Below are 27,434 nucleotides of genomic sequence, written 5' to 3'. Positions count from 1 at the left end.
TTCTATTCAGGTCACATCCTAAAAGCAGGGTCCGAAGGCCTAAAAACATTTGACATTTACCGAAGTTTAGCCTCATAAGTGGAGAGAGGAGCGCGGCCCAGTTCACAGGAGGATACTGGTAGCTTTCTCCGACAGCTGCGATGGGTTTCATCACGACTTTGAGAAGGGAAGGAGGCACAGACTCGGGACCTGCGACAGAAAGGAAACAAATTAATGAGACACCTTGACAGCACCGTGAGAGGGGGAAATGCCAACTTTCCCTCTTTCCAGTTTCAAACGACTTGGTAGCACACCTGCAACTGCGGTCAGTTCTTCAATTCTGTGCTCTCAATCTCAACCCCATCTGTTACAGAAGCCTGCTCCTTCTGTCCTTCTCTTTCCTATTCGCCTCCAGCTGCCCCCTCTCGTCTGGACAGACATATCCCGCATTACCACTTAGCTGCCTTCCATCCTCACCTGTGGGTACTTCATCCAACTTTCTAAAAAGAGTAACTAATCCACATTATTGCCTCATTACTCATGCACTCACTTCCAGGAAAGGAGGGAACTATTGCCTACTTGGGCACAGTCCCTTCAAACGACCACGAAGTCCCTCAGTGCCTGCAGTCCCCTCCCCCCAGCGCTGACTCTGCAGCCTGGGCCATGGCTGACGGCTCCAGGGGTGAGCACCTATGATACAGCTAATATCCAGGTTAATCAGCTATCTACGACAGTACATAGCTTTACCATAATTTTTTTAATTTATTTTTTTCAGTGATCCAAAATTCATTGTTTATGCACATAATTTTTGTGTTTTTTTAGAAGGAGGCTAATTTGAAAACGACATGATGCAACACTGGAGTAATTATGAGTGGAGCCATAAGGCACAGTCAGGGTTCGAGTAGCCACTGAGGGCCATATAAAAGTGAAGTTCGAAGGAGCCAGAAATGATGTGCAAAAAAGTAAAACAGCACGGAGAAGCAAGAGCGGCTGGATCAACATACGTGGCAGAAGGGAAATCAGCATCAGCAGAAAGAGCAGCAGACTCAGGAAAAGCATCAGTAGGAAAAGGAAAAACAGATAAGGATCAGCAGATAAGCAGCAGAATCAGCAGCCACTGCAAGAAGATGAAGCAAAGGGGTGGAGTCAGCAAAAGGAGCAACAGTTGCAGAAAGGACAAGCGCAAGAGAAGAAGAAGCTGAGGCAGAAGAGGCAGCACGATCAGCAGGGACTGAACAAGGGGGAAGCTGAGGTGCGGACAGAATCTGAAAAAACAACAACAGCTGCAGAAAGGAGAAGCACCGAAGGAGAAGCTGAGACAGAAGAGGCAGCACGATCAGCAGGGACTCAACAAGCGGGAAGCTGAGACAGAAGAGGCAGTACGATCAGCAGGGACTGAACAAGGGGGAAGCTGAGGTGCGGACAGAATCTGAAAAAACAACAACAGCTGCAGAAAGGAGAAGCACCAAAGGAGAAGCTGAGACAGAAGAGGCAGCACGATCAGCAGGGACTGAACAAGGGGGAAGCTGAGGTGCGGACAGAAACTGAAAAAGGAACAACAGCTGCAGAAAGGAGAAGCACCAAAGGAGAAGCTGAGACAGAAGAGGCAGTACGATCCGCAGGGACTCAACAAGCGGGAAGCTGAGACAGAAGAGGCAGTACGATCAGCAGGGACTGAACAAGGGGGAAGCTGAGGTGCGGACAGAATCTGAAAAAGGAACCACAGCTGCAGAAAGGAGAAGCACCAAAGGAGAAGCTGAGACAGAAGAGGCAGTATGATCAGCAGGGACTGAACAAGGGGGAAGCTGAGGTGCGGACAGAATCTGAAAAAGGAACCACAGCTGCAGAAAGGAGAAGCACCAAAGGAGAAGCTGAGACAGAAGAGGCAGCACGATCAGCAGGGACTGAACAAGGGGGAAGCTGAGGTGCAGACAGAAACTGAAAAAGGAACAACAGCTGCAGAAAGGAGAAGCACCAAAGGAGAAGCTGAGACAGAAGAGGCAGTACGATCAGCAGGGACTGAACAAACGGGAAGCTGAGACAGAAGAGGCAGTACGATCAGCAGGGACTGAACAAGGGGGAAGCTGAGGTGCGGACAGAATCTGAAAAAGGAACCACAGCTGCAGAAAGGAGAAGCACCAAAGGAGAAGCTGAGACAGAAGAGGCAGCACGATCAGCAGGGACTGAACAAGCGGGAAGCTGAGGTGCGGACAGAAACTGAAAAAGGAACAACAGCTGCAGAAAGGAGAAGCACCAAAGGAGAAGCTGAGACAGAAGAGGCAGTACGATCAGCAGGGACTGAACAAGGGGGAAGCTGAGGTGCGGACAGAATCTGAAAAAGGAACCACAGCTGCAGAAAGGAGAAGCACCAAAGGAGAAGCTGAGACAGAAGAGGCAGCACGATCAGCAGGGACTGAACAAGCGGGAAGCTGAGGTGCGGACAGAATCTGAAAAAGGAACCACAGCTGCAGAAAGGAGAAGCACCAAAGGAGAAGCTGAGACAGAAGAGGCAGTACGATCAGCAGGGGCTGAACAAGCGGGAAGCTGAGACAGAAGAGGCAGTACGATCAGCAGGGACTGAACAAGGGGGAAGCTGAGGAGCGGACAGAAACTGAAAAAGGAACAACAGCTGCAGAAAGGAGAAGCACCAAAGGAGAAGCTGAGACAGAAGAGGCAGTACGATCAGCAGGGACTCAACAAGCGGGAAGCTGAGACAGAAGAGGCAGTACGATCAGCAGGGACTGAACAAGGGGGAAGCTGAGGTGCGGACAGAATCTGAAAAAGGAACAACAGCTGCAGAAAGGAGAAGCACCAAAGGAGAAGCTGAGACAGAAGAGGCAGTACGATCAGCAGGGGCTGAACAAGCGGGAAGCTGAGACAGAAGAGGCAGTACGATCAGCAGGGACTGAACAAGGGGGAAGCTGAGGTGCGGACAGAAACTGAAAAAGGAACAACAGCTGTAGAAAGGAGAAGCACCAAAGGAGAAGCTGAGACAGAAGAGGCAGTACGATCAGCAGGGGCTGAACAAGCGGGAAGCTGAGACAGAAGAGGCAGTACGATCAGCAGGGACTGAACAAGGGGGAAGCTGAGGTGCGGACAGAATCTGAAAAAGGAACCACAGCTGCAGAAAGGAGAAGCACAAGTAAAGGGAGAAGCTGAGACGGAAGAGGCAGCACGATCAGCAGGGACTGAACAAGGGGGAAGCTGAGGTGCGGACAGAATCTGAAAAAGGAACCACAGCTGCAGAAAGGAGAAACACAAGAAAAGGGAGAAGCTGAGATAGAAAAGGCAGCACGATCAGCAGGGACTGAACAAGCAGGAAGCTGAGGTGCGGACAGAATCTGAAAAAGGAACAACAGCTGCAGAAAGGAGAAGCACAAGTAAAGGGAGAAGCTGAGGCAGAAGAGGCAGCAAAATGAGCAGGCACTGAACAAAGGAGAAGCTAAGGTGGGTTCAATCAGCAAAAGGGCAAATGCTACAGAAAGGAGAAGCACAGGAGAAGAGGCTAAGGCAGAAAAGCCAGCAGAATCAGCAGTCCTGGGAAGAGGGGAAGCAGAAGTTGGGGCAAAGTCTGCTAAAGGATAAACAGCTGCAAAAAGGAAAAGCATAGGGAAGAGGAGAAGCAGAGATTAAATTAGCAGAAGAATAGCAGAATCAGCAAATGCTGCATATGGGAAAGGAGAAGCAGGGGTAGAGTTTTTCTAGAGATGATACACAAAGGACCAATAATAATTTGGAAAGATGCTCAACATCCCTAATCAGTAGAGAACTGCAAATCAAACCACAATGAGATAATATCTCACAATGAGATAACATCCATTAGGACAACTACTATATTTTAAAAAGGAAAGGAAAAGAAAATAACACATGTTGGTAAAGATGTGGAGAAACTAGAGAAACTGGAACCCTTGTGGACTGTCGGTGGGATTATAAAATGGTAGAACTCCTATGGAAAATGGTATGATGGCGCCTCAAAAAACTACAAACAGAACTGCCATATGATCTAGAAATCCCATTTCTGAGCATATATTCAAACGAATTGCAAGAAATCTTGAAGAGATGTTTGTACACCATTGTTCACAGCAGAACTATTCACAATGGCCAACAAGCAGAAGCAACCCAAACATCAGTCAGTGGATAAATGGAGAAACAAAATGTGATTGATACACACGTGAAACAGTAGTCAACATTAAAAAGAAAGGCAGGGGCGCCTGGGTGGCTCAGTGGGTTAAAGCCTCTGCCTTCGGCTCGGGTCATGGTCCCAGGGTCCTGGGATCCTGGCCTAGCCCCGCATTGGGCTCTCTGCTCAGCAGGAAGCCTGCTTTCTCCTCTCTCTCTGCCTGTCTCTCTCTGTCAAATAAATAAAATCTTTAAAATAAAAAGATATTACTTATTAAAAAAAAAGAAAGGCAATCCTGTCATATGCTACAACATAAATGAATCTTGAAGACACCATGCTGAATGATACAACACGGTCACACCAAGATAAATACTGTACAAGTCTCTTTATATCAGGTATTTAAGTGGTCAAATTAAGAGAAACAGAAAACAGAATGATGGCTGCCAGGGGTAATGGGGCAGGAGAAAGAGTAGACATTATTTAATAGGTACAGAGTTTCAGTTTTGCATGATGAAAAACATCTGGAGATTGGTTTTACAACAATGTGAATATATGTAACACTTCTGAACCATATATTTAAAAATGGTTAAGATGGTGGGATGCCTGGGTGGCTCAATCAGTTAAGTGTCTGCCTTCGGCTCAGGTCATGATCCCAAGGTCCTGGAATCGAGTCCCGCATTGGGCTCCTTGCTTGGTGGGGAGCCTGCTTCTTCCTCTGCCTGCTGCTCCTCCCCCTGCTCATGCTCTGTCTCTCTGCCTCTCTAACAAATACATAAATAAAATCTTTTAAAAAATGGTCAAGATGGTAAATTTCATGTTGTGTTTTTTTACAATTAAAAAAAAGTTAAAAGGAATGACTTGTGGTTTCCAGTTCTGCATGCAAGTAGCTTGAAAGTCACCACGCTGTCCTGATAACAAGTAAAAAGCTGAACAGACTAAAAAATCCACAATTCTTGGTTCTGCAACAGAGGGCAGAACACATGGCAAATTGCTACCCTGGTGACTGGAAAAACAGCCAGATGAACAGAGGGTATAATGGCTTACCAGGCAAGGGTGCAGAGAAATCGGAACCCTCATATATTGCTGGTAGGCATATAAAATGGTATGGCCACTATGGAAAAACAGTTTGGCAGTTTCTTGAAAAATTACACAGGATTACTATGGGACCCAGCAACTGCACTCACATATGTCCAAAAGAATTGAAAATAGGTGTTTAAACAAAGACTTGTACACAAACCTTCATAGCAGCACCACTCATAATAACCAAAAAGCAGAAACAACCCAAATGTCCATCAACTGACGAATGAATGAATAAAGTGTATATTCACACAATGGAATATTACTCAGCTGTAAAGAGGAATGCAATTCTGATGTTCACCAGAACATGGGTGAACCTTGAAAGCATTACGCAAAGTGAAAGAAGCCAGTCACAAAGTGCCATATAGCGTACGATTTCACTTAAATAAAGCATATAGAACAGGCATATCCACAGAGACAGAGGCAGATTAGTGGTTGCTAGGGGCTGGGGGAAATGGGGAGCCAACTGCTCAACGGGTACAAGGTTTCCTTTTGGGGTGCTGAAAATATTTGGGAACTCTACAGTGGTGATGGTTGCACAACACTGTGAACCCACGAATGCCACTGAATTGAACATTTTAAAATGGTTAAAACAAAGAGTGCCTGGGTGGCTCAGTCAGCTAAACATCTGCCTTCGGCTCAGGTCATGATCTCAGGGTCCTGGGACTGAGCCCTATGTTGGGCTCTCTGCTCAGCAGGGAGTCTGGTTTTTCTTCTCAGAGAGAGAGAGAAAGAGGGAGGGAGAGCACAAATGACAGATGGGCAGAGGGAGAAGCAGACTCCCCATTCATATATTGATAAAGAGTAAATCCATGGTACTCATCCAAGCCCTTCCTGATATTTTACATTCTTATTTCCAGCTAGAGCCACCTCAAAAATCAGCATTTTTTTTAAAGATTTTATTTGTTTGTTAGAGCATGAGAGAGAGCATGAGCGGGGCGAGGGACAGAGGTAGAGGGAGGGAGAAGCGGACTCCCCACTGAGCAGGGAGCCGAAGCGGGGCTCGATCCCAGGACCTCAAAAATCAGTATGTTGGGGCGCCTGGGTGGCTCAGTGGGTTAAAAGCCTCTGCCTTCAGCTCAGGTCATGATCTCAGGATCCTGAGATGGAGCCCCGCGTCGGCCTCTCTGCTCAGCGGGGAGCCTGCTTCCCTTCCTCTCTCTCTCTGCCTGCCTCTCTGCCTACTTGTGATCTCTGTCAAATAAATAAAAATATATAAAAAAAAATCAGTATGTTTTCTTAGGCTAGTCACCAACTAACCTACTTCCTCCTTACCCTTGCCTCTGCCAGCCTGGAAAGGGAAAACTAGTAGTGTACCTTCCAGTGATATTTTTCTCCCCTCCAACAAGCGCTTTTTCGCTTTCTGAAAATGTTAAAAGCTCAACACATCTGCCACGTTTCTAGCCTCTGCTACCAATAACTGAAGCTTTATTTCTATTCCATCTTAAGATATAATACCAGGAGTGCAGGAAGTATTATCAAGGAATTTACCACTGCTCTTACAAAGAGAAGAATTTCTGACCAAAAAAAGTAAACATATTCACACACACACACAAAAAAATTCATTCATTCAATCACTGAGCATCTAGGAAGTACCATGCACTATTCCAGACATGAATAAGAGTGTTCAACAAGACAGAACAGGCACCTTCACTAATGGAGCTTATATTCTAGTTAGAGGACAGAAACACCGACAAGGAAAGAATCAGGTGTGATAAAAATCAAAATTCTGTGCTAGGAATTAACTGGTTGGCCATTTTCAGAACTCCATCCTGGTTACACACATAGGGCAGCTGTCCCTATACCATGTGGGCAGCAAAGCAGACATCACATACAGAAAATGAAGCCGCATTTTTGGGGTCATTTTGGCGTGTGATTCTCAGAAACGGCCTGATGAACTGGTAGACAGGACACAAAAATCTGTGCATAGAACTGCTTTTATCTCCTATTAAGGGCATGAATCCAGTTTTATGCTGGAAATCATTAATTCATAAGCAGATACCTTTAAATTCTTTTTCTCAGGTCAAGTGTTTTCAAAATCATTTTTGATTTTATTTTGATTTTATTCCAGGTCCTTCTACAGAATTTACTACAGAAATTTTGTTGTTTCTAGAGGATCTAGGGAATCAGGAAAGACAGTCACCACGTGCTCTAACATCAGGACCCAGTGCAAAATATGACCATTTCACACATGCGCACACAAAACCACACCCTATTTTATTGCTTACACAACAAGCTCTTGCGCCAACAACTTGCACTATATGTAACTACACACAACCACGCTTCACTATACACTTTGCACCTTGCTTCTCCACTCTTTGGAACTGACCTGATGCACAAGCAAGAGTCAGAAACAAGACCTTGAAGCAGGGAACAGAGGCTTGAAAATCAAGTAAGTGCTATGACACAATAAATATTCCCCTTTTAAAAAAGAGCAGAGCATTGGTACTGAGAGGCGTAACTAGAATCACACAAAATTTTCCGCTATATTTGCAGGGAACTAATTCTAACACTAACTGGAATGAAAGGAATTATAGTAACTGTTAGGAATGGAGAAAATACTTGGCAGTTCCAAGCACGTGGTGCTTGGGGGCGGGGAGGGGGGTTATGGAAAAAGGGGGAGTCCCCAAACGGGAGAACAGAGTCACATGGCTTGCTCCCCAGAGATCTTCAGCGCTGGACACAGGAATCCAAGTCTAAGCAACGGGAATGATTAGCTCCCTTCTTGGCTGTGCTTTGTCTTTCAAGAAAGCGCCTTAGATAAAAAGAAATACTGGAATGCTTTAGAGACGATGGCTTTGGAACTGAGAAGGCCTAACAGTCCTTGTTAACAGGATCCAGATGTTTTAAAATCCAGATACAAAGTTGCTTTAAATCTCTCATCCAGTTGACAGCCTCAAAGAACCTTGATATAAATGGCATATCCGAACATAATGCATTACAACAGGACCCATTATCACACATACTTTAGCTACACAGAGGATCACATCTCAATGCCTCAACGCACATGTGTAACCCCTCCAGTAAAAGTCTGGTAACAAGCAGTCGGCTGACAGCCGGTGGCGCATCTATTTCCCATCACTGTGTGCTGTTCGCATAGTGCGGACATGTCGTTATTTTCTCCATCTTCAGTGTTGTTTAGAAGCACTTAGCTTAGAATTATCTAATACATGTGCACACACACACATACACACACACACAGCTGTAGATCAACCAATATTTGAAAATGATTAAACGTCAAGTACTCTGTTCTCAAAGCATTTAGGATAAAACACCTATGTTCTTCCTGTCCTTGAGGAAATGACAGTCCAATGGGAAAGAGAGACTTTAAACAAAGAGTCAGAAACAATTAAGAAAATAACTACTCCTATGTCAAGTACTGTGAGAAACATTGGAAAATGTAACATAAGAAATCCAAACTAGTCTGGAAACACTGAATGAGGAAAGGATCTTTAAACCAAGATGGAAGGGGTCACTAGGATTTTTCTACACCAAGTCGCAGAACACACAGGTTGAGATAATGACAGCATGGCTTAGTTGTGGAGTTGAAGAGATGCTTCGCCCCAGAAGCTGCCAGAAACTACTCTAAATCCAGACGGTAGTTAAAAACAGCTGAAGATTCTGAGAGGTGAGATATTCAGACTTGGTAGAATGTTCTGTAGAAGCACGTCAACAACATTCAGAATTCATCACTACAATAACATCCCCAGACCCCTTTGCACCAGGAAGGTTGCCAAGCAGGGTAGCTGCCCACTGGGGATCAGGATCCAAGAGGGGAAGGTGGCTTCCACAGGGCTGTGGCCCAGTGGGGACAGCAGATTGTTCGCATACAGGGGGACTCCACAAATGAGCAGATATATGGAGAAAAATGGAGCCGGTTTCTCCCTCTCAGGGAAGAGAGTTACAAATATGAAAAGAGGGGAAAAGTACAATGAACCCTATGGTGTTGAACTGGAATTGGAGATATTAGTATAAACTAGTGGCTTTCAATGTATATAGTGAGATAAAAAAATGAATATAGATATGAGAGTGAGAGAGAGAGAAATAGAGAGGGTGTGTGTGTCTATTTCCTAACAACTGTTCACTGAGAGAGCCTGGGAGCAGTGATCACCTCAGGAACAAGGAGAATTTGTACCCAGATCTTTGTTTTGAAGTATCACTCCCCACTAAAAGGAACCTGAGCTACCTGGCTGTTACAGACCTGAGGATAATACAAGATGAGCCTAGGACGTCTTCTTGGGCCACCGTGAAACAATGTACTCACAGAATGATGGGGTCATGTCAAAAGGACACAAAGCCAATTTAAAGAGGTTCTCACTGATCAAATACGGAACAATATGAAGGCTGAAATAATGAATAATAGAATAGCAAATAATTACATGAAATACAATTTTTGTGTGGGATCAAGACCCATGTCGGGCTCCCTGCTGAGCAGGGAGACTGCTTGAGGATTCTCTCTAAAATAAAAAAAATAAATCTTAAAAAAAAAATTCTCTATTTCCCTCTGCTCCTCCCTGCCCCCACTCACACTCTTTCAAAAAACCCCCCAAAAACAAAAAAACACCAACCCCCCCCCCAAAAAAAACGAAAACAAAGAACCAAAAAGCATGTTCAAGTCTTGAAAGGTAAAGAATGACTGAGGAACTGTTCCAGATTGAAGGAGACTGAAGAGATAGAACAGGTAAGCACAGTGTGACATTCTGGATCAAATTTGTTCTCTGCTAAAGACATCACTTGGATGGTCAGTGAAACTTGAATAGGGTTCTCTGGCTATTTTCATTTTTTTACAAGTTTGGAATCATTTCAAAACAAAAAGTAAAAGAAAAAGTGTACAAATCTTGGAGGTGCCTGGCTGGCTCAGTCAGTAGAGTGTACTACTCTCGATTTCATGGCTGTGAGTTCAAGCCCTACAGCCCCACTTTGGGTGTAGAGCTTACTTCAAAACAAAGTAATTGAATTAAAAAAAAAAAAGTGGTCTAAAATTTAATTTAAAAGTAAACTTCTCAAATAGTAAATACACACAAAAGTGTTCATTCCTTCTGGCAATGAAATGTAAATTAAAGCAGTGTTACGGTATCATTTTATACCTGACGGATCTTTATTGTAATCATCTGTTTATCTGTATGTTGGTTTGCTTTGTAAAATGATAGCTAGAAAGGGTTTCTTACTTTGTTTTCTAAGCACTGTGACATAAAGTGACTCATAATCTTTACCAAAACTCTATAAAGAAGATTCAGTTATTTTCTCTACTTTCTAGAAGCAACTGGGGCTTCGGGACTTAAGCGGCTTGTCTGAAATTACATAGCCTGCCTGTGGTGGGAGTGGGGCATGAACCACGGCAGCCTGACTCTCACGCCTTTTACCTCAAAAATATACTGCTTTTCACATGCACCCAGGGTTGAGGTACCAAAACCTGTACAATCCTTTTGAAGAACAATGAGGCCAAGCCATCCCCAGCATCACCACATCATTTTGCCAATTTTAAGTCGCTGAGAATGTATCCTGGGGAAACCTATATGCAGAAAAGCAAAAGCTACATGCATAGAGATGTTCCCCATAATGGAAATTTTTTAAATGACACATAGAAAAATGGCTAAATTGTGATCCATCAAGTTGATGGAATATTCTACCATCATTAAAAAATGATAACTATGGAGATATAATGAAAGGTAGGGAAATGATAATAAAAGATTCAAAGTATATGTATATTTGGAAATATGTAAATATTGCATTTGGAAATATGTAAAAACTGCATGTGCGTAAAAGCAACAAATTAGAGAGAATATTTTTTTAAATGATGATAGGGGCACCTGGGTGGCTCAGTGGGTTAAAGCCTCTGCCTTTGGCTCAGGTCATGGTCCCAGGTCCTGGAATTGAGCCCCGAGTCTGGCTCTCTGCTCGGTAGAGAGCCCGCTTCCCCCTCCCTGCCCCCCCACCTCTCTGCCTACTTGTGATCTCTGTCAAAAAAATAAATAAAATCTTTAAAAAAAGAACGACGATAGCAGTTAGAAAGTCATGGGATAATTGGTGACTTTTTTCCTTTCAAATATTTTTCATGGTATTTATAACCAAAAATAGCCATCAAATACTCCCAAAACATATCCCATTAACAAATGTCTAGGAAGCGATGTAAGGATTCTTTTTGTACTTTCCCCCAAACCTTCTTTTGGAGGAGATGAGTGATTATGTCCATTTACATGAAAAGTTGTTAAGTTTTTAAAAACCAGGCAACAAAATAAAAGAAATTTTATGATTCAGTATCATCTAACACACATACAAATCTAGAAGGACCTGTGTTGGAATATCTATGTGGCTATCTCTGGGTGGTGAGATTATAGGAGATTGAAACCATTTTTAAACTTAGTATAATATATAAGTATTCCTTTCTAGTAATACTTGTCAAAAGCTTTGTATAGGTAAACTGTTACTAAATTAAAATACTTTAACACAATCTCAGCATCCGACTTCATAATTTTACCAGAAAAACAGGACAGCTTTCCCGTATCGTTTATTCTACACTCAGACTTCACTAATCCTGCTTCCTTTGACTACACTCACCAATAAACACACCTCGTGCTAACTGTCCAAAACAACCAATGAAGAATATACCTACCGATACTTTATACAAGAGTCCAGCACTTACGCACATACATCAGTGACCAACGAATTCCGATCAAGAAGGAAATGCTATTCATTGAGACTTTATGACAAGGATTTAAATATACTTTCCACAAATAATATTTCTGTGAACTTTAAAGCTTAACAGAAAAACACAAGCTTGGAAAGCTAGTCACATTCCCCAGCAACAGAATGGTAAGAAAAAATAATCCTCAGTCATTAGGTAGTAATACCTGGTGTTAGCACCAAAAGTGAACCATTGCTTTTGTTTAGTGCTTTTGATCCCCTTTAAATGTTTTATGAAAGAAACAGATATAATCTTGATGAAATCTGAGTATGGCTATGAAGCTGAGGAAAAACAAAGATCAGAAAAAAAGAATAAATGAATAGAAAAGAAGCAAAACTAAGGGTCAAAATTGAGAGTCTCTTAAGGGGAAAAAAAATAATAATCCCATGATAGGCAGAGAGAGATTCTGAGCATATTTTAATATTTTAATAGCATTGTGAAGAAATGTCCATGGGAATAAATAATGATGATGTTGATGACATCTGCCATTAGAGGTCATGGTTATCAGGGAAGAAAGGAGAACGTCAGGGCAGAGCAAAAAACCAGTTATAGTCAAAGCTATTAACTGTAGTCTTTAAAAACTAGAAAGATTTTCATCTGTCGGGTTTTCAGATTTGGCCTGTGTGAAGGAATGGATGTTCTGAACGTCTTGTGTGTTCTATCATCCGAATATTAAAATGTGGATCCAAGGGGGAGAAAAGCCCTAAGCATTAGACACCAGAGCCACGCATCCACTATCTCAAATCTGATTGGCTAACCCTGACGATTCCCTAGCCCATCCTGGCGTAAATGTGGATCCAGGATAACTCATCACATTTTTCTTCCTCTCAAGAGTTAGGAAGCAGCACACAGAGGCAGTGAAGCCATATCATACCTCCTCTCTTTTGCCTAGGCCACGCATGATTTTTATTCTCTAAAGCCATTTCTTCCTCAAAAGAGCTCACCAACGTCGTCATCCTTCCTATCGGCAGCCCCACTGGGCTCTAGTGAGTGACATCCAGACATTTAAACTCAAAAGCTGCTTCAGAAGGGAGTTATTAAAATTCAAATGAGCTGGGCATATTGAAGAAGAAAACACTCGTTTGCATGCACACCTCCGCATTTGGCCATCCCATTTAGACCCACAGAGCAGGGTCTGGTTTTGTTTTTGTAAATGGGCTTCGGAGGCGGAGGTCAGCCTCCCACGGCCCCCACTCCTCTGGGGTCATCATTAGTAATGTGTAAGGCTGAATAGATTTTCCTCTGAATCTAGTCAGCAAACCTGACAAGAAGGCAGCCCTCTCCCACAACCTGAAAATGCCAAAAATCTGATTGGTAATATGGCATTTTTAATACTTCATTTATCTGTCTTAAAACAGCTTTCAGGAAGATTGCAAGTAACGTCACTGAGGCCAGCTCCACCTGATTTTTCAATTCTAGAGCAGAACATTTCCTGTTGTGCCATGGCTATGTAATCATAAAAACGTTATGTTTAACCAACATGAAATCCTGAATTTCCCACAGGATTCAGAGAAAATTCATGTCTGCCAAGAAATAGGGATCTGGGGAGTCCACATTACATTTTATTCACTGGAAAAGAAAAAGTATCTTTTCTTTTGTCTGAAGAATTTTCATTTTATTTCTCATGGAAATAACTCATGTTGTCGTCATTTAAAATTTTTGTAAGATATCAATGAACAAACTAAAAAAAAGGAACAAAATATATATTCCTAAAATTATCCTGGCTATGGAAATTTTAGATGCTCCTTCGGTAAAAGTTCAACTTCTTACTAATGAAGACATCTCTACTATGATACTACCATAAATAGACTTAATTTATGACACTATAAACAATTAACTCTATATTACATGTAATATACTACACGTTTAATATATAACTATATTATGTACAACAATGACATAACTATATGTCCATTTTTACTGAGGGTATGTAAAAGCAGTCATGCTAACTCATGACCCTAAAATAATACTAGTTTCAAGAACTCTAGGAACTAAAGGAGTTCATCTCCAAACTCTGAAACTAGTTTATAATCTGGAAGCTGCAGGGATTACTGTATTCAATGGGAAATCAGATGACATGACCTTTAACGTCCCCTCCAAGAGTAAGATTTTATTCTTTTACGACCTTCATTAATTAAATCTGAGTTCTCCAGATTTCTTCAGTTTAATTTGTTTAAAAACTCCCCCCAAAACTGGGATGGTCTTATCATAATGCAGGCACTGGATTTGCCCAGATCGACCCAACCAGGCCAGGCAAGAAATAAACTAGCAACTATCAATGAAAGAATATTATATGAATGAAACTATTTCTTGAGCTATCAAATTCTCAAGAGGTATACATTTTGCCCTGACATCGCTGAATAGTCGATGTGTATCAGTAGAGAGCATTTATTTAAAAACTTCTAAGGCATTATTCGGACTCCAGTTAAAAACGAAAGGCGAATCCATCTGTCTTCAGGTTGCTTGTGCTCTAATGTGGGTGGCCGCAACAAAGAATCCCACAGGGACAAATGTTTGCAGAGAAAAAGAACACAAGATACAATTAAGAACTAGAGCCAGTGATTCAAACAGAGAGCCATCATTCGAGGTCCAGGGAGAAGACTTACTTCCAAGTCAGGTCTCAGCTGCATTTTCTCTTTTATGGTCAATACCCACTCAACAGTAAGAAGAAAAGAAATGCGTGCTCCATACTTTTTGAAAAAAAGATTAAGATCTTCACAGATCCCCCTGACCAACCCCCCTACCCCACCACTCCCAAGGTCAGATACAATGATTCCAAGAGAAGACATGGTGTGTTGGCCTTGTGGTCATTTCTACCGTGAAGATGGTCTAGCAGACGGAAATATTCTCTCCTTCATACTGATTATGGTTTAATCCTACAGAAGCAAGCTTGGGGCACCCAAACCTAACACGTAGAAGAATGATAGCATTCAAGAAATGTGCTCACTTGCCTTTTTTCCCTCCTGTGACGAAGAAGCCAATGGCCGCTCTAATAAAACTGCTCTCAGGCAAATAGCTATAGTCAGTAGGAACTGTGGAGACAGAAAATGATCAAATTAACCAGTGAACTTGGCGGGACTAATGAAGGAAAGATAATGATCTCCTGCTGCCATATCAACTGAGAGACAAAGCAGGGATGTTTACGTCATTAATCTAGCACAACACTCCGTGGTGGCAACTAATTCTATTAGATTAAGTGACTGGCCTTGAAGGAATCACTTAGGCTATGCAAGCAAAGCTAAAATTGTGGTAAACCTAGCAGATTCTGCAAAAACACAGGGGACTGAAACTTCACTGAAGTGGTTTAAAAAAAAAAAAAAGTCTTTTCCACGCTGTCACATCAATATGCCCCAGTCCGGCGACCTTCGGTGTCTGCAAGGAGTCCGCTGGCCTCTAGGCTGAGACCACCATTCTAGGGGTGACTTGAGGACATCCCAAGCCAGGTCGATGAACCAGGGAAATGCCACAATCAGTAATAACAGCAGCCGGCCTGTTACTTCAGAAGGCGGGGACCTCTCAGTGACCAGCATGTCCAAATCACCAGGTCCGCCTGCTGACCTGGAACACTGAGGCAGCGACACGGAGGCGAGGCGAGTCTGGGGAGTTTCCTAAATTCTTTTCCTCCCCAGTCCCCCAGAATTGCTTCATGAGATGCTTTTTGCCGCAACAAATGGCTCAACTGGAAAATTCCAACAGAGACAAGGAGCTGTACTTTTCCAGACATAACAATCATTGTGTTCCAATGAACCTGGTGTGAGACGGTTCACGACCACCTGACTTGAGTACATGTGGGGCCGGCCATGTAACCCAGAGCACAATGATTAAAAATTTACATAAAAAAACAAAAGCCTGACATCAGCTTGCTAATTTACCAGAACCTTACCTTAGGAGCCCCCTGCCCTTCCAAACTAGCATTACTTAAGGTTTCCTCTATGACTAAGTTTGGTGGTTTGGTGTTTTTTTCCTTTTTCCCACTTTAACATGACAACTGCCAGCTGTCTCAAGTTCATTATGTTGGGAATGCTGTGGAACAATGTCCTATTTCTCTAGCTATGCAGTGTCTGAAAGTGAGGGGAACAGTAATTACGGTACTACGTGTTCATGGTGATGCTATCTCTGGACTACCTGTCAGGGCAGATGTGAAACTAGGTTTTAATGAGAAATCTTTGGTACCTAACCTCTCTGGCCTGGGTCCAAGAGAGCCAGTGGGTCAAAATTCTGTAAAGAGCAAGGAGCAGATTCAGGTCCCCATGTATTACAGGGAAGGCTTCCGCAGAAAATCTTTTAAGTACAAACTTAAATTAAGAATGTGGGAATTTGGGGCGCCTGGGTGGCTCGGTGGGTTAAAGCCTCGGCCTTCGGCTCAGGTCGGGATCCCAGGGTCCTGGGATCGAGCCCCGCATCAGGCTCTCTGCTTGGTGGGGAGACTGCTTCCTCCTCTCTCTCTCTCTCTCTCTGCCTGCTTCTCTACTTGTGATCTCTGTCAAATAAATGAATAAAATCTTAAAAAAAAAAAAAAAGAATGTGGGAATTGCAAATATTTTTTATTGTTTTCTATTAAAAATATGGAAACAGAAAAGGCCTTGTGATGGTAAGACCTAGAATTTTAATTTCAATGCCAAGTATGTGCATATCTTTAAATGCATGTATTCCATTCTCTTCTTAAAAGCAGAGGCTTGGGACGCCTGGGTGGCTCAGGGTAAGGTTAAGCCTCTGCCTTCGGCTCAGGTCATGATCTCAGGGTCCTGGGATCGAGTCCCGCATCGGGCTCTCTGCTCGGTGGGGAGCCTGCTTCCTCCTCTCTCTCTCTGCCTACTTGTGATCTCTCTCTGTCAAAAACAAAACAAACAAAAAAAAGCAGGGGTCCAAAGAAATCCAGTCATATAGGAAGAGACTTTTAATGAAATATGAGTATTACACAAACTATAATGCCATCTAGGAAAATAAAAAGAACTCTCTTCCGTGCTTCAAGGACCTGTTCCTACTTTCTGGATTTGTCGCTAAACTAACTGCACATGTAAGTCATGTCACCTTTCTAAGCCTCAGTGTCTTCATTTGTGAAATATGGGGTTAGTAGGCATAATCTGTTCTCTGAGGGAGGCAGGGAGGAAGGATGAAAAGAGCATGGGCTTTGGGGGCTGACAGAGGTGAGTTCAACTGTGTGTCCACCACCTGCTGCCACGTGACCCTGGGCAAGTCAGGAAGGCTATCCAAGCCCCTCTTCTTCTGACATTAAAGAGTGATGGTATTTGGGCAAGTCAGGAAGGCTCTCCACAGCCTCTCCTTCTTCTGACGTAAAAGAGGGATGGTAACACCCACCACTTAAAGTGGCTGCAAAGGTTAATGCTCTTAACCAAGTACACAGCCCCTGTAGCAATCCCTCCTGCCAGCCCCAGTATTCTAAGATTCTGATCTTACCAGAGGTTCTGCTCTGACTTGAGGACAGCGTAGACAGATGAAGATGTCCTAGAAGCCAGAGAGCATTTGACTGAAGACCAATCACCCCAGACACACTGATGACCTACGGATGAAAGCGTAACAGTTCAATTGGGCAAGATTCAAACTCTGTTTAATATAAGGTCACTCAGAGGAAATCATTTATCTTTTATGAGGTGGTGGCTTGTCTGTTAATGACAAGTTCTCTGACAAGACATAATATCACGTGTCTAGTATACTAAACCCTGGACACACAGGTGATCAAGGATTGTTGCTGAAGAAATGAATGGATGAATCAATCAATCATGACTGATCTCAAAGGACTTTTTTTTTTATAAAAAAGGGGGAAAAAATCCAAAAAGTAATTTTAAAAAAAGGGTGTTAGATATTTAAGAATAAAATACCTCTAAAAATGCAAGGAGATATTATTTTGTTCTCTTCTTTAAGTAATGTTCTATGATTGCTTTATCATTCATAATATAGATTTTCTTAAATAAGTTTTCATTTATAGATTTTTCTCCCAAGTTATAAGCACTTAAGTTTTGGTATAATTCTTTTTCTGAGAATCACATTCCTACACGCAAAAGAGAGTTTCTTCTGTTCAGAGATTTATGTTTCCTTCTCAAAGCATGAATTACTAAAACTTGTTTATGTGGTAGATGTAATAATCAGCTGTATTTACACGAAGAAAAAAGTATGCTAAATGAAAAGACTATCTACAAAGTTCTATATATAGTAAGAGTATCAATTGTGCAAAGCAAATAAGAATACTTGAAATAGGACCAATTACTATGAACACTTTTTATCTGTGACATCTGAACTAGCACTTCTCAACTATTCTTAGATATCTGTCCTGTCCTTTGATCGCCTTCCATTTTACTCTGTCCTGAGGGCCTAACATCCCTTCCAGGGTCAGATTTTCATTTTTAAAGGAAACCAAGCCAACTTTAGTTAACTCAAAAATGCCAGCTTTTTTCCCAGAGGCAGTGCGTGTTTGTTGGTGAATGTGGGGCCATAAGCCACTCTCAAGTGCTGCTTGGGCTGAACGTGAATAACCAGAGGTCTCCTCATTTTCCAAGGAAAACAGCTGGTACCATGAAAGAGAAAGGCAGTAAAACAAAGTAGCTGTGGGGCGCCTGGGTGGCTCAGTCAGTTAAGTGTCCAACTCTTGGTTTCAACTCAGGTCATGATCTCAAGGTCATGAGATCGAGCCCTGCATCAGGCTCCACACTGGGCATGGAGCCTGCTTAAGATTCTCTGTCTCCCTCTCCCACTGTCCCTCTAACTGCTCACACACACATGCATGCTCTCTCTCTCTCACTCTCTGTCTCAAATAAAAAGAGGGGGGGGGCGGGGCGGATTATCTGTTTTTCCACCCAAGAATTTTAAATTCCTCTTCTCACCTGAGTTACAGTTTTAATGACTTCATTGAGTCGGGCTTGAAAATGAGAGGACTGGATGGCTTCTGACTTCAGCTGAAAGAAAAAGGAGAAATATCTACCCCAATATCCCCAAAAAGTAAATAATGATATTCCCAGTGGATGAGCTATCATCTTCTAAGCTATGGTATCATCTACCACTACGTGCTTACATTTCATAAACAAAAGCTGTGGGCTCCTTGAGGGCAGGGCCCACGCCGTATTTATCACCGATTTCCTAACACGAGTTCAGTGCAGTGAGCAGCGCTCACTGAAGAGCCTTCACTGTGTGAATACAGGCGCTCTTTAGCATTACTTGTAAACTGGAACATACATATGTCCACTCTGGGAAACATTTAAAAGTGAAACAACTACCTAGATATAAACTTAAACATGGCAGATACAAAATGGAGGTTCTTACGGACAACTTCTGAAATTTCTTACGATTCAGTCACTTCTTGGGCAGGGAACTTCGTGGAAAGTACATAGGCTGACTACGTCTAGTTCTTACGGACTAAATAAAAGAAGGAACAAATTTCTAAAAGGGAATGCTCCCCCAAGAGCAATTTTCTATATATCAAGGCACTGAAAAGCCCAGAATAACCATTACTACGAGCATGTATTCTGTCCTTGGCAAACTGAGACACTTGGTGCTCTCTTCTTGCGGTGGTCATGCACACATATAGATTTCTCCATTCGTGCTTTGTTTTTTGGTTTTACCTGCATTACGTCCCCTTCAGAGCCTACCAAGGCCACCATGCCATGAAGCGCCGCCAAACAAAGCATTGTGGGAGTGCCCTGAAAACAAAGCATCCGGTATGTCAAGAGGCAAACAATCCTGGGGTTTGGATAAAACTTATTATATTCTAGAGAAACCCTGGTCAAAATGATAGTACACTTGTAGGGTCAACGTAACCTGCATCACTGAACCAAAAATGGCAGCCGACTTGAATACAGTAATAGGCTGAAGTTATTCGATCAGAGGTAGCTTCTTCTTGTTCTGTATTTTCAAAACCACAATGCTGTTTGAAAGTTAAAACACTAAGAAAGTAGCCTGTCTAAAAAAAAACAAAAGCTATAATGGTTGACAGGATGTATCATTTACAAGGGATTTAAAGTTCCTGCATCCCTTTCGTTTGAAATTGCCTATTCTTTTACTGTTAGGCTATATATCTTAGCAGCACCTATAAATGGTTCAATAAAGTTGCTCTTTTCTTCCATTATAGAAATATAAAATCACATGCTAGGACATGCCCTCCTACCTGTGCTAGAACAGTTCTGATCCAGGCAGGGAGCAGTCTGTGGCCCAAGTCCTCAGCTTTTCCATGTCCGCACACAGACAAACCATGAACCAGGTTTCCCAACGCCAGGGCAAAACCTGAAGTCTGTTATAAATAAATAAAAACAAAGGGTAAAGAAAAGAAGAGCACAGATGGCACAGAATTTTATAGACAGCATCTAAGCACTTCGAGGGGCTCCCTTTCCTACCGACAGGTTCTTTTGCCATCTGAAAATCAGTGATTTGCAGACTTATTTTTTTGTAATCAAGACTTTGCGGGTGCCTGGGTGGCTCAGTGGGTTAGGCCTCTGCCTTCAGCTCAGATCATGATCCCAGGGTCCTGGGGCTCTCTGCTCAGTGAGGAGTCTGCTTCCCCCCCTCTCTCTCTGCCTGCCTCTGCCTACTTGTGATCTCTGTCTGTCAAATAAATAAACAAAACCTTAAAAAAAAAAAAGACTTTGGGGACACCTGGGTAGCTCAGTCAGTTAAGTGTCTGCCTTCGGCTCAGGTCATGATCCCAGGGTTCTGGGATCAAGGACCACATTAGGCTCCTTGCTTAGTGGGGAGCCTGCTTCTCCCTCTGCCTGCGGCTCCCCTTGTTTGGGCTCTCTCTCTGACAAATAAATAAAATCTTAAAAAAACAAACAAACAAACACATATCTATCTCATCTCCTAGGAACTGAAAATTTCTTTTTAAAAAAATCAAGACTTTGGTTTGCAACAGAAATTGCAGACCAACTATAAGGAATTCACCTGCACTGAATTGTTTATTTTAGGAAAATAATACTGGACCATTACAAGACTTGATTCCAATGATCCAAATTTTCAGAAGGAATTAAAGGGTGAAAATACTGAAGTAGATCATGCAAGCTTAGTCAACTCCCAAACAAGAGGAGAAAAAGTCCCCATAATGAGCACAGCATATGCAAACTTCTACATCTTGGTGTTGCAAAGCCTATTTTGAATTTAAGTGAGCAGTCACACATCCATAAACTAGTAACAATACAATACAATATTAGCTAATAACCAGTGAATCCTGCAATAATCCACCATGGCCAATATTGAGACTTTGTGGAGAAATCTAAAAAATAAAAAAAATAAAAAAATAAAAAGTCCAGATGGGGCAATTTTATAACATGTGTAATCAGAGGGAATATATTTTTCAGTGAAATTGTCATAAAATATACATAACATACAATTTGCCATCTTCCCCACTTTCAGCGGCATTAAATACATTCATATTGGGTGCCTGGGTGGCTCAGTGGGTTAAGCCTCTGCCTTCAGCTCAGGTCATGATCTCAAGGTCCTGGGATTGAGTCCCACATCAGGCTCTCTGCTAGGTAGGGAGCCTGCTTCCCCCTCTCTCTCTGCCTGCCTCTCTGCCTACTTGTGACCTCTCTCTGCCAAATAAATGAAATCCTTTAAAAAAAAAATATATTCATACTGCTGTGCAACCATCACCACGACCCATCTCCAGAACTCTTTCATCTTGCAAATGCAAATCTTACACCCCTTAAACAATATCTTCCCATTTCCTTCCCGAAGCCCTTGGCGACCACCTTCCTACTTTCCGTCCCTAAGCTTCTGACCATTGCAAGGACTTCCTATCAATAGAATCATACAGTATTTGTCTTTTTGTGATTGGTCCATTTCACTTAGCATCATGTCCTCAAGATCCATCCATGTTGTAGCGTGTGTCTGAATTTCCTTCCTTTTTAAGGCTGAATAATATTTCAGAGGGAACATTTTAAAGGTCTTTAAAGTAATTTGCAGGTATTTAAATTGTCCCATGCATATTCAGTCATGAGCAGACATTCTCTGCTTTGAATTTGCAGAGGCTTGACCCATCAGAGTCCATCAAGTATTCGTATCTTTGCAAATTGTTATCACTAGCCTTATATTCCCTAGCCACATGTTTCAAGGTTTTATAAATACCGGTGGAGGGAGAGAAAAGCCTTTCATACTCCCTCTGACAAAGAAAAAGAAATACCTACAAAAGAAAAAGTATAAGGAGAGAAAAAAGACATTTGTGACCGTTGGCTACGGTAGTGAGAAAAGTCGGAAGTTTCTCAGTTCTGGGGATGCCTCGGTGGCCCAGTCAGTTAAGCATCTGCCTTCGGATGAGGTCATGATCCCAGAGTCCTGGGATCGAGCCCCGCATGGGGCTCCCTGCTCAGCAGGGAATCTGCTTCTCCCTCTTCCTCTGCCCCTCCCCCACCACGTGTGCACACTCTCTCAAGTAAAATTTTTTTTAAATCTTAAAAAAAAAAAAAAAGTAGTAGTTCCTCAGTTCTGTGCATGAAAACATCCAGATAATAGTCTAATCAGAGTCAGTCAAGATTAGGACTCAGCAGCAACATGAGACCCAAAGAGAGGAGTGATCAGGGCACACATTCCAACCTGTTGGTTGTTTTCTACCAACATCTGAAGCTTGTTCATGATATCTTCAGCCTCCGCAGCCTCAATGATCCCGGTACTGAACGCTGAGGTACATACACAGCTGAGGGTATAGGCAAGGACCTAGAAGAAGAGATGGCAGGAGAGGTTTCTTCGTGAGGGAAAACAAAAGAACACGATTTAGTGGACATCAGTGTTCTGTCCAACTTCTCCCCGGGATAAGGACTGGATTCAAGTATGCCTACCACAGACCAGGCACTGCTTCACCGCCTGACATGTCCTCACAATGGTATGAGATGCGGGTCAGAATTCCCACTTAACACAGGGATGTTGAGGCCTGACTACATACAGCTTGCCAGTGACAGGGGCAAGATTCAAGCCCAGGTCTTTAGACTCAAAATCAGAAAGTTCTCTCACCATCTCATGTCAGAACACTGGATCTATTAACAGCAGAGGCTAGATTTTCATAACCAGCGAATGTTACTGATAGCCATGTGCTCTGATCCAAGGCCAAGCCGGAGAGGAAATTCAAAGATGTGACCCATGGTTGCATTAAGACTCCCTCTTAGGAGTGGGGCATAGCGGCCAGGCATGCGGGTTTTAGAGTTACATAAATTGTGTAAAATAGAGGTAATATTTCTTACCTCAGAGTACCCGTGTGCTAATTAATACATGAAAAGATGAATAAATGAGCAAATTATAAGTAAAAGAGAATGCTGGGAGTCAAGACGGCCCACACAGGTGTACGTCCCACACTGACCACTGACAGGCTAAGAAACTTTGGGCAAGTCACTCAATCGACTTGAGCCTCAATTTCTGCAAATCCTGGCTAGTCATTCCCCTCCCCGCTACCTCACACTTTCCTCATGAAGCCCTCCTTCACAAAGATGCTGTTAAGGCAAAGTGGAAATGTTCAACTCCCAACCCTGGTCGATACAGCATGAAAAAAGGAAGCTGTTTCTAAGGTAGAAATTGGATAATAAAACATCAGAGGGGAGGGGAAAAAACCAAACTGCCTGCTCGAGGCCTCGTAAATCAAAACATCAAGGCAGACCGAGGCATCAGTGCTAAAAGCCCCGCTTTCGTTTATTAATCGAACTGCCCCTCGGTGGCAAAATTTTCTCCCTTTGCTTAAAAAGATACGTCCTTTTCAACTGTGCTCTGCAACTGCTTTAAAAATGGAAATGTGGTGCACATAGTAGAACAAAACTTCAACCCTCTGTGCCCCAAAGAAATTCACCGATTCAACAAGTCCTATTGCTGAAAGCAGAGGAGCCGAGCGGGGGAACACAGCAGCCATTATGTGCCCATCAATAGCTCGTGGGCAGGCCCGGAGAAAACAGAATCTGCTCTAATGAGACAGAGAATCTGGCCAGGCTAAAAGGTCATCCCCGGGTCCTCCCGAAGACAGAGCCCAGGCCGCCCAGCTTCACCTGGGCAAAGACACACACCTCAGACGCTCACTCTGAACGGGGTTGACACACAAAAGCTGTGTCCCAGGATCCACAATTCTGTGCATTTTTGCACCGTAACAGAAAAATCTTTTCATTAAGTGTGGTAAAGGGAATTTCCTCAATGACTTTTCATGCTAGCTGACGTTAAAAAAAAAAAGAAAGAAAAAAAAATCAAATGCCTTTTTTGATGCAGTTTCTTAAGCTTATTCCTGGCCATCTTTTAAAGTTACATTTGGCTTGAACGTAATTCTAAAAATCTCCATTGGACCTTCCTCCGGAAATCGCAGCTCTTCTTAGAAAGTGCCTTCTAGCGAGGCTGACTTCGTTTTTTGCGTTCACTGAAGGCTCTTATCTTAAAGGCCACATTTGATTTAAACAGCTGCACAGTTTGAAAACCTTATGATCTAATATAGGTTGTTTGCCAAATTCTTCTCTTTATCCCAGTTGAAACTGAGGAAGAATTTAATTTCAGTGTTACCAAAATATGAGAAGTAGAAAATCAGTGGCCATTGGAAAACATGAGACAACAAAGGGAAGAAAGCCGTAACCTCCCACTCCTACCTCCTGAAACGTTCTGCTTTGGCTCCCACTGTCATCTAGGTACATCGAGAGCTTCCGAAGCGATGCTGCCACGTGAACTCGGGACTCTGTCTGGCTGCTGTGGCTCATGAGAGACAGAACAAGTCCAACTCCCAATATACAGCCCGTGCTTGGATGCAAAAAAAAAAAAAAAAAAAAAAAAAAGCTGTTAAAAATCACCAGAAATCCACGTTACTGCTCTTCACTCATCACGGGAGTTTATAATGCTCTTGGACCTGAGATGAGATGGCTGGATTCTCAGTCTGCTGCCTGGTATATAAGTGTGTCCCATGAACCACCACAGGCACACCCACTGCCCCTCCCCACCTTAAACGGAAAACTTTCTATTAGAACAGATGTCTCTGGCCCATGTTAGTGCTGTGGACAAAATGGGGAAGAACAGACGAAAATATGAAATAGATTTGACTTAAACTCTATGGTGAAGTAGGACGATGAATAAAAAGTCAAGTCAAACCAGCTCTATCCCCACACTGGGAGAAGCTCTGTCCTCGACCCCATCCCCCCATGTCCACATGTAGACGGCACTACGATGAACTGCACAAGAGAAAAGACTCCATTTCAGAATATGAGCTGAGGACAGCTGACTAATGACAGGGGGGACACGTCGCAAGCCATGATGATGAGGTACTGCTAAGTGCTTCGTGTTTCCTAGTCAACTTCCACAAGTGGAATTTCTTAAAGAAACTATGTTATTTGTCTGCGCACAATGACATTAATCCTCTTCTCCCCTCTGATCCCTCAGAGTACCACTGGGTCAGAAGAGAAAATGGACAAATGACAGGCTTGTCAAAAGTTACCCCATGTGACAATTCAATTGGAATCTTAGGCTTTGTGCCCCAGTTCTTGGGAAAGAATACATATCCATTTAAGGAAAAAAAAGGGGTCTCCTAGAAAACTTCTAGTTAGAATGATTAGATAATGCAGCTGTAGGGTGATTTTCTATTTAAAAAAAAAAAGTTTCTGTCATCATTGTTGTGTTTTGAACTGCGAAAATGCTGAACTGTTTTTCAGAAATCATCTCAACTCTGGTTTGGCTTGCCCGGCATGGTATCTGGCGCTGAAGACGCCATTCCAGGGCATTTCTCCAATAACGTATTTCAATGCCCATAAGTTATGTTACTTTACACGTCTATAGTATCTATCTCCTTGGCTGGCATCAAGAACCTTCACGTCATTTCCTGAATATGTTAGCTCCTTCCCTCAAACACCTCCTGCAAAAGAAGCATCCACAACAGATAAGAGACACCCAAAAAGACAGAGAGGCTACAAGATTTGTTCAAGGTCATATGGAGAGTTTCCAGCAGAGAACGGCCAGGAGACAGAGGCTTCTCATTCCCAGCCTTCAGCTCCATCTGCCAAGCCCCAGGCCCCTCTCAGGGCCCCGTCGGGATGCCCTGATGAAATGCCTGTGAGAAGGCACCGTATCTCGAGCCTGTTTTTCTCGGTTCTATTGTGTAACTATCTGGCATTAGAAAATCCTTTGTAAAGAAGCTACTGCAGTAATAATCCATCATTAGCCAGGCAGAACTGCTGTTCCAGCTTACAGGAACTTAACAACAAGCTCGACTAGCATAATGCACTTCCAACCAGTTAAATCAGCGTCTACCACCTGAACACGGCACGCTTTAGAGACCAATCACGTTTCTGAAAGAGAAAAGGCGCTCTTCTTTAGTATGGGATTTATTTTTTTTTTAAGATTTTATTTATTTATTTGATAGACAAAGATGACAAGTAGGCAGAGAGGCAGGCAGGGAGAAAGGAGGAAGCAGGCTCCTCACGGAGCAGAGAGCCTGATGTGGGGCTCGATCCCAGGACCCTGGGATCATGACCTGAGCCGAAGGCAGAGGCTTAACCCACTGAGCCACCCAGGTGCCCCTTTAGTATGGGATTTAAAGTCTTTGTTTTCATTTAGAATCTACAGGGAAGGTCTTTTTTTTTTTTTTTTTTTTTGGCTTTTTCTATACTGGCGCATATAAAAATTGACAAAATTAGAACCAAAGATATAGCTAGACAAAATGTGATTAATACTTCGAAAAATTTGACTTTTGCTCCCTCTTGACTATTTAACTGCTACTTTCGATTAAGATTTCAAATGTTACTTCCTCAGGGACACCTTCCCTGGCCCAGCAGGGAAACTCTTCGGGACTCTCCCATAATGCCCCATACTAATTTAATTCAGACAATTTAAATTATAATTTTCAATTCTTAAAAAAGATTTTATTTTAAATTTCTATTCTTTAAATAAAGATTTTATTTATCTAGTTGAGAGAGAAAGAGAGAATGAGCGAGGTGGGGAAGAGCAGAGAGAGAGGGAGAAGCAGACGCCCCTCTGAGCAGAGAGCCAGACGGGGTTCTATCCCAGCACCCTGGGAATGTGACCTGAGCCAAAGGCAGATGCTTAACCAACTGAGCCACCCAGGTATCCCTTAATTATAAATTCTGATGAGGATTATTTGAAGGACTGTTTGATTTCTGCCCATGTCCTCCACTAGTCTGGAAGCTCCACGAGGCTGGGAATGTTTTCTGATTTTCCCTCACTGCTATATGCTGCTTTGACAGGGACAGAGTTCAGTCAATATCGAATGCTGGAGAACTGACCCAATATAGGGTTTTAAGAGAGTCCAAAGTAGAGAGAAGATCTACAAGTAAAACAGCAAAAACAAGACTGGATTCTTCTATTCAGGTTGAGGCAAAATTTACCAATGCTAAAATACACTGAATATATTATCCAAGATTCAATCAAGAAAACTCAATTTCCATTTCTTGCCAGACTAATTTAAGAAAGAGGAGTGTCAGATTTCATGCGGGAAAAGGAGACCTCTCAAAGCTCACTAAAGTTTCGGGGTTCATCTTTCTCAGTAAGTAGCAGGCTCCTACATCTGGCTTTTTGGGGGCTATCCTGGGTAGGCAAAAATCTTTATCTCCTGGACTAAAACTCCTCTTTTACTATCCCAAGGCATGCAGGCACAAAGGCTTAGAAAAAGACATC

At 42.6% G+C, this 27,434-nt stretch overlaps 1 protein-coding gene across 2 annotated transcripts in view; it reads right to left on the bottom strand.

Moving 5' to 3' along the window:
- Window positions 1-27,434, bottom strand: part of FOCAD (focadhesin) — a 303,850-nt gene that overhangs the window by 23,835 nt on the left and 252,581 nt on the right. For both annotated transcript variants that reach the window (XM_080819443.1, XM_080819444.1), the window contains exons 29-36: window positions 24,407-24,554; window positions 22,395-22,514; window positions 19,978-20,100; window positions 19,436-19,513; window positions 18,701-18,772; window positions 17,280-17,382; window positions 14,813-14,893; window positions 61-189 (exon numbers count right to left, since the gene is read on the bottom strand). In XM_080819443.1, the coding sequence (XP_080675569.1) occupies window positions 61-189; window positions 14,813-14,893; window positions 17,280-17,382; window positions 18,701-18,772; window positions 19,436-19,513; window positions 19,978-20,100; window positions 22,395-22,514; window positions 24,407-24,554 (854 nt within the window). The remainder of the gene's footprint in view (window positions 1-60; window positions 190-14,812; window positions 14,894-17,279; window positions 17,383-18,700; window positions 18,773-19,435; window positions 19,514-19,977; window positions 20,101-22,394; window positions 22,515-24,406; window positions 24,555-27,434) is intronic.

Source organism: Martes martes (assembly GCF_963455335.1).
Source record: "Martes martes genome assembly, chromosome: 12".
Lineage (NCBI taxonomy): Eukaryota > Metazoa > Chordata > Mammalia > Carnivora > Mustelidae > Martes > Martes martes.
The sequence above is the reverse complement of the archived record's forward strand: the minus strand, read 5'-3'. Positions and strand labels throughout refer to the sequence as shown.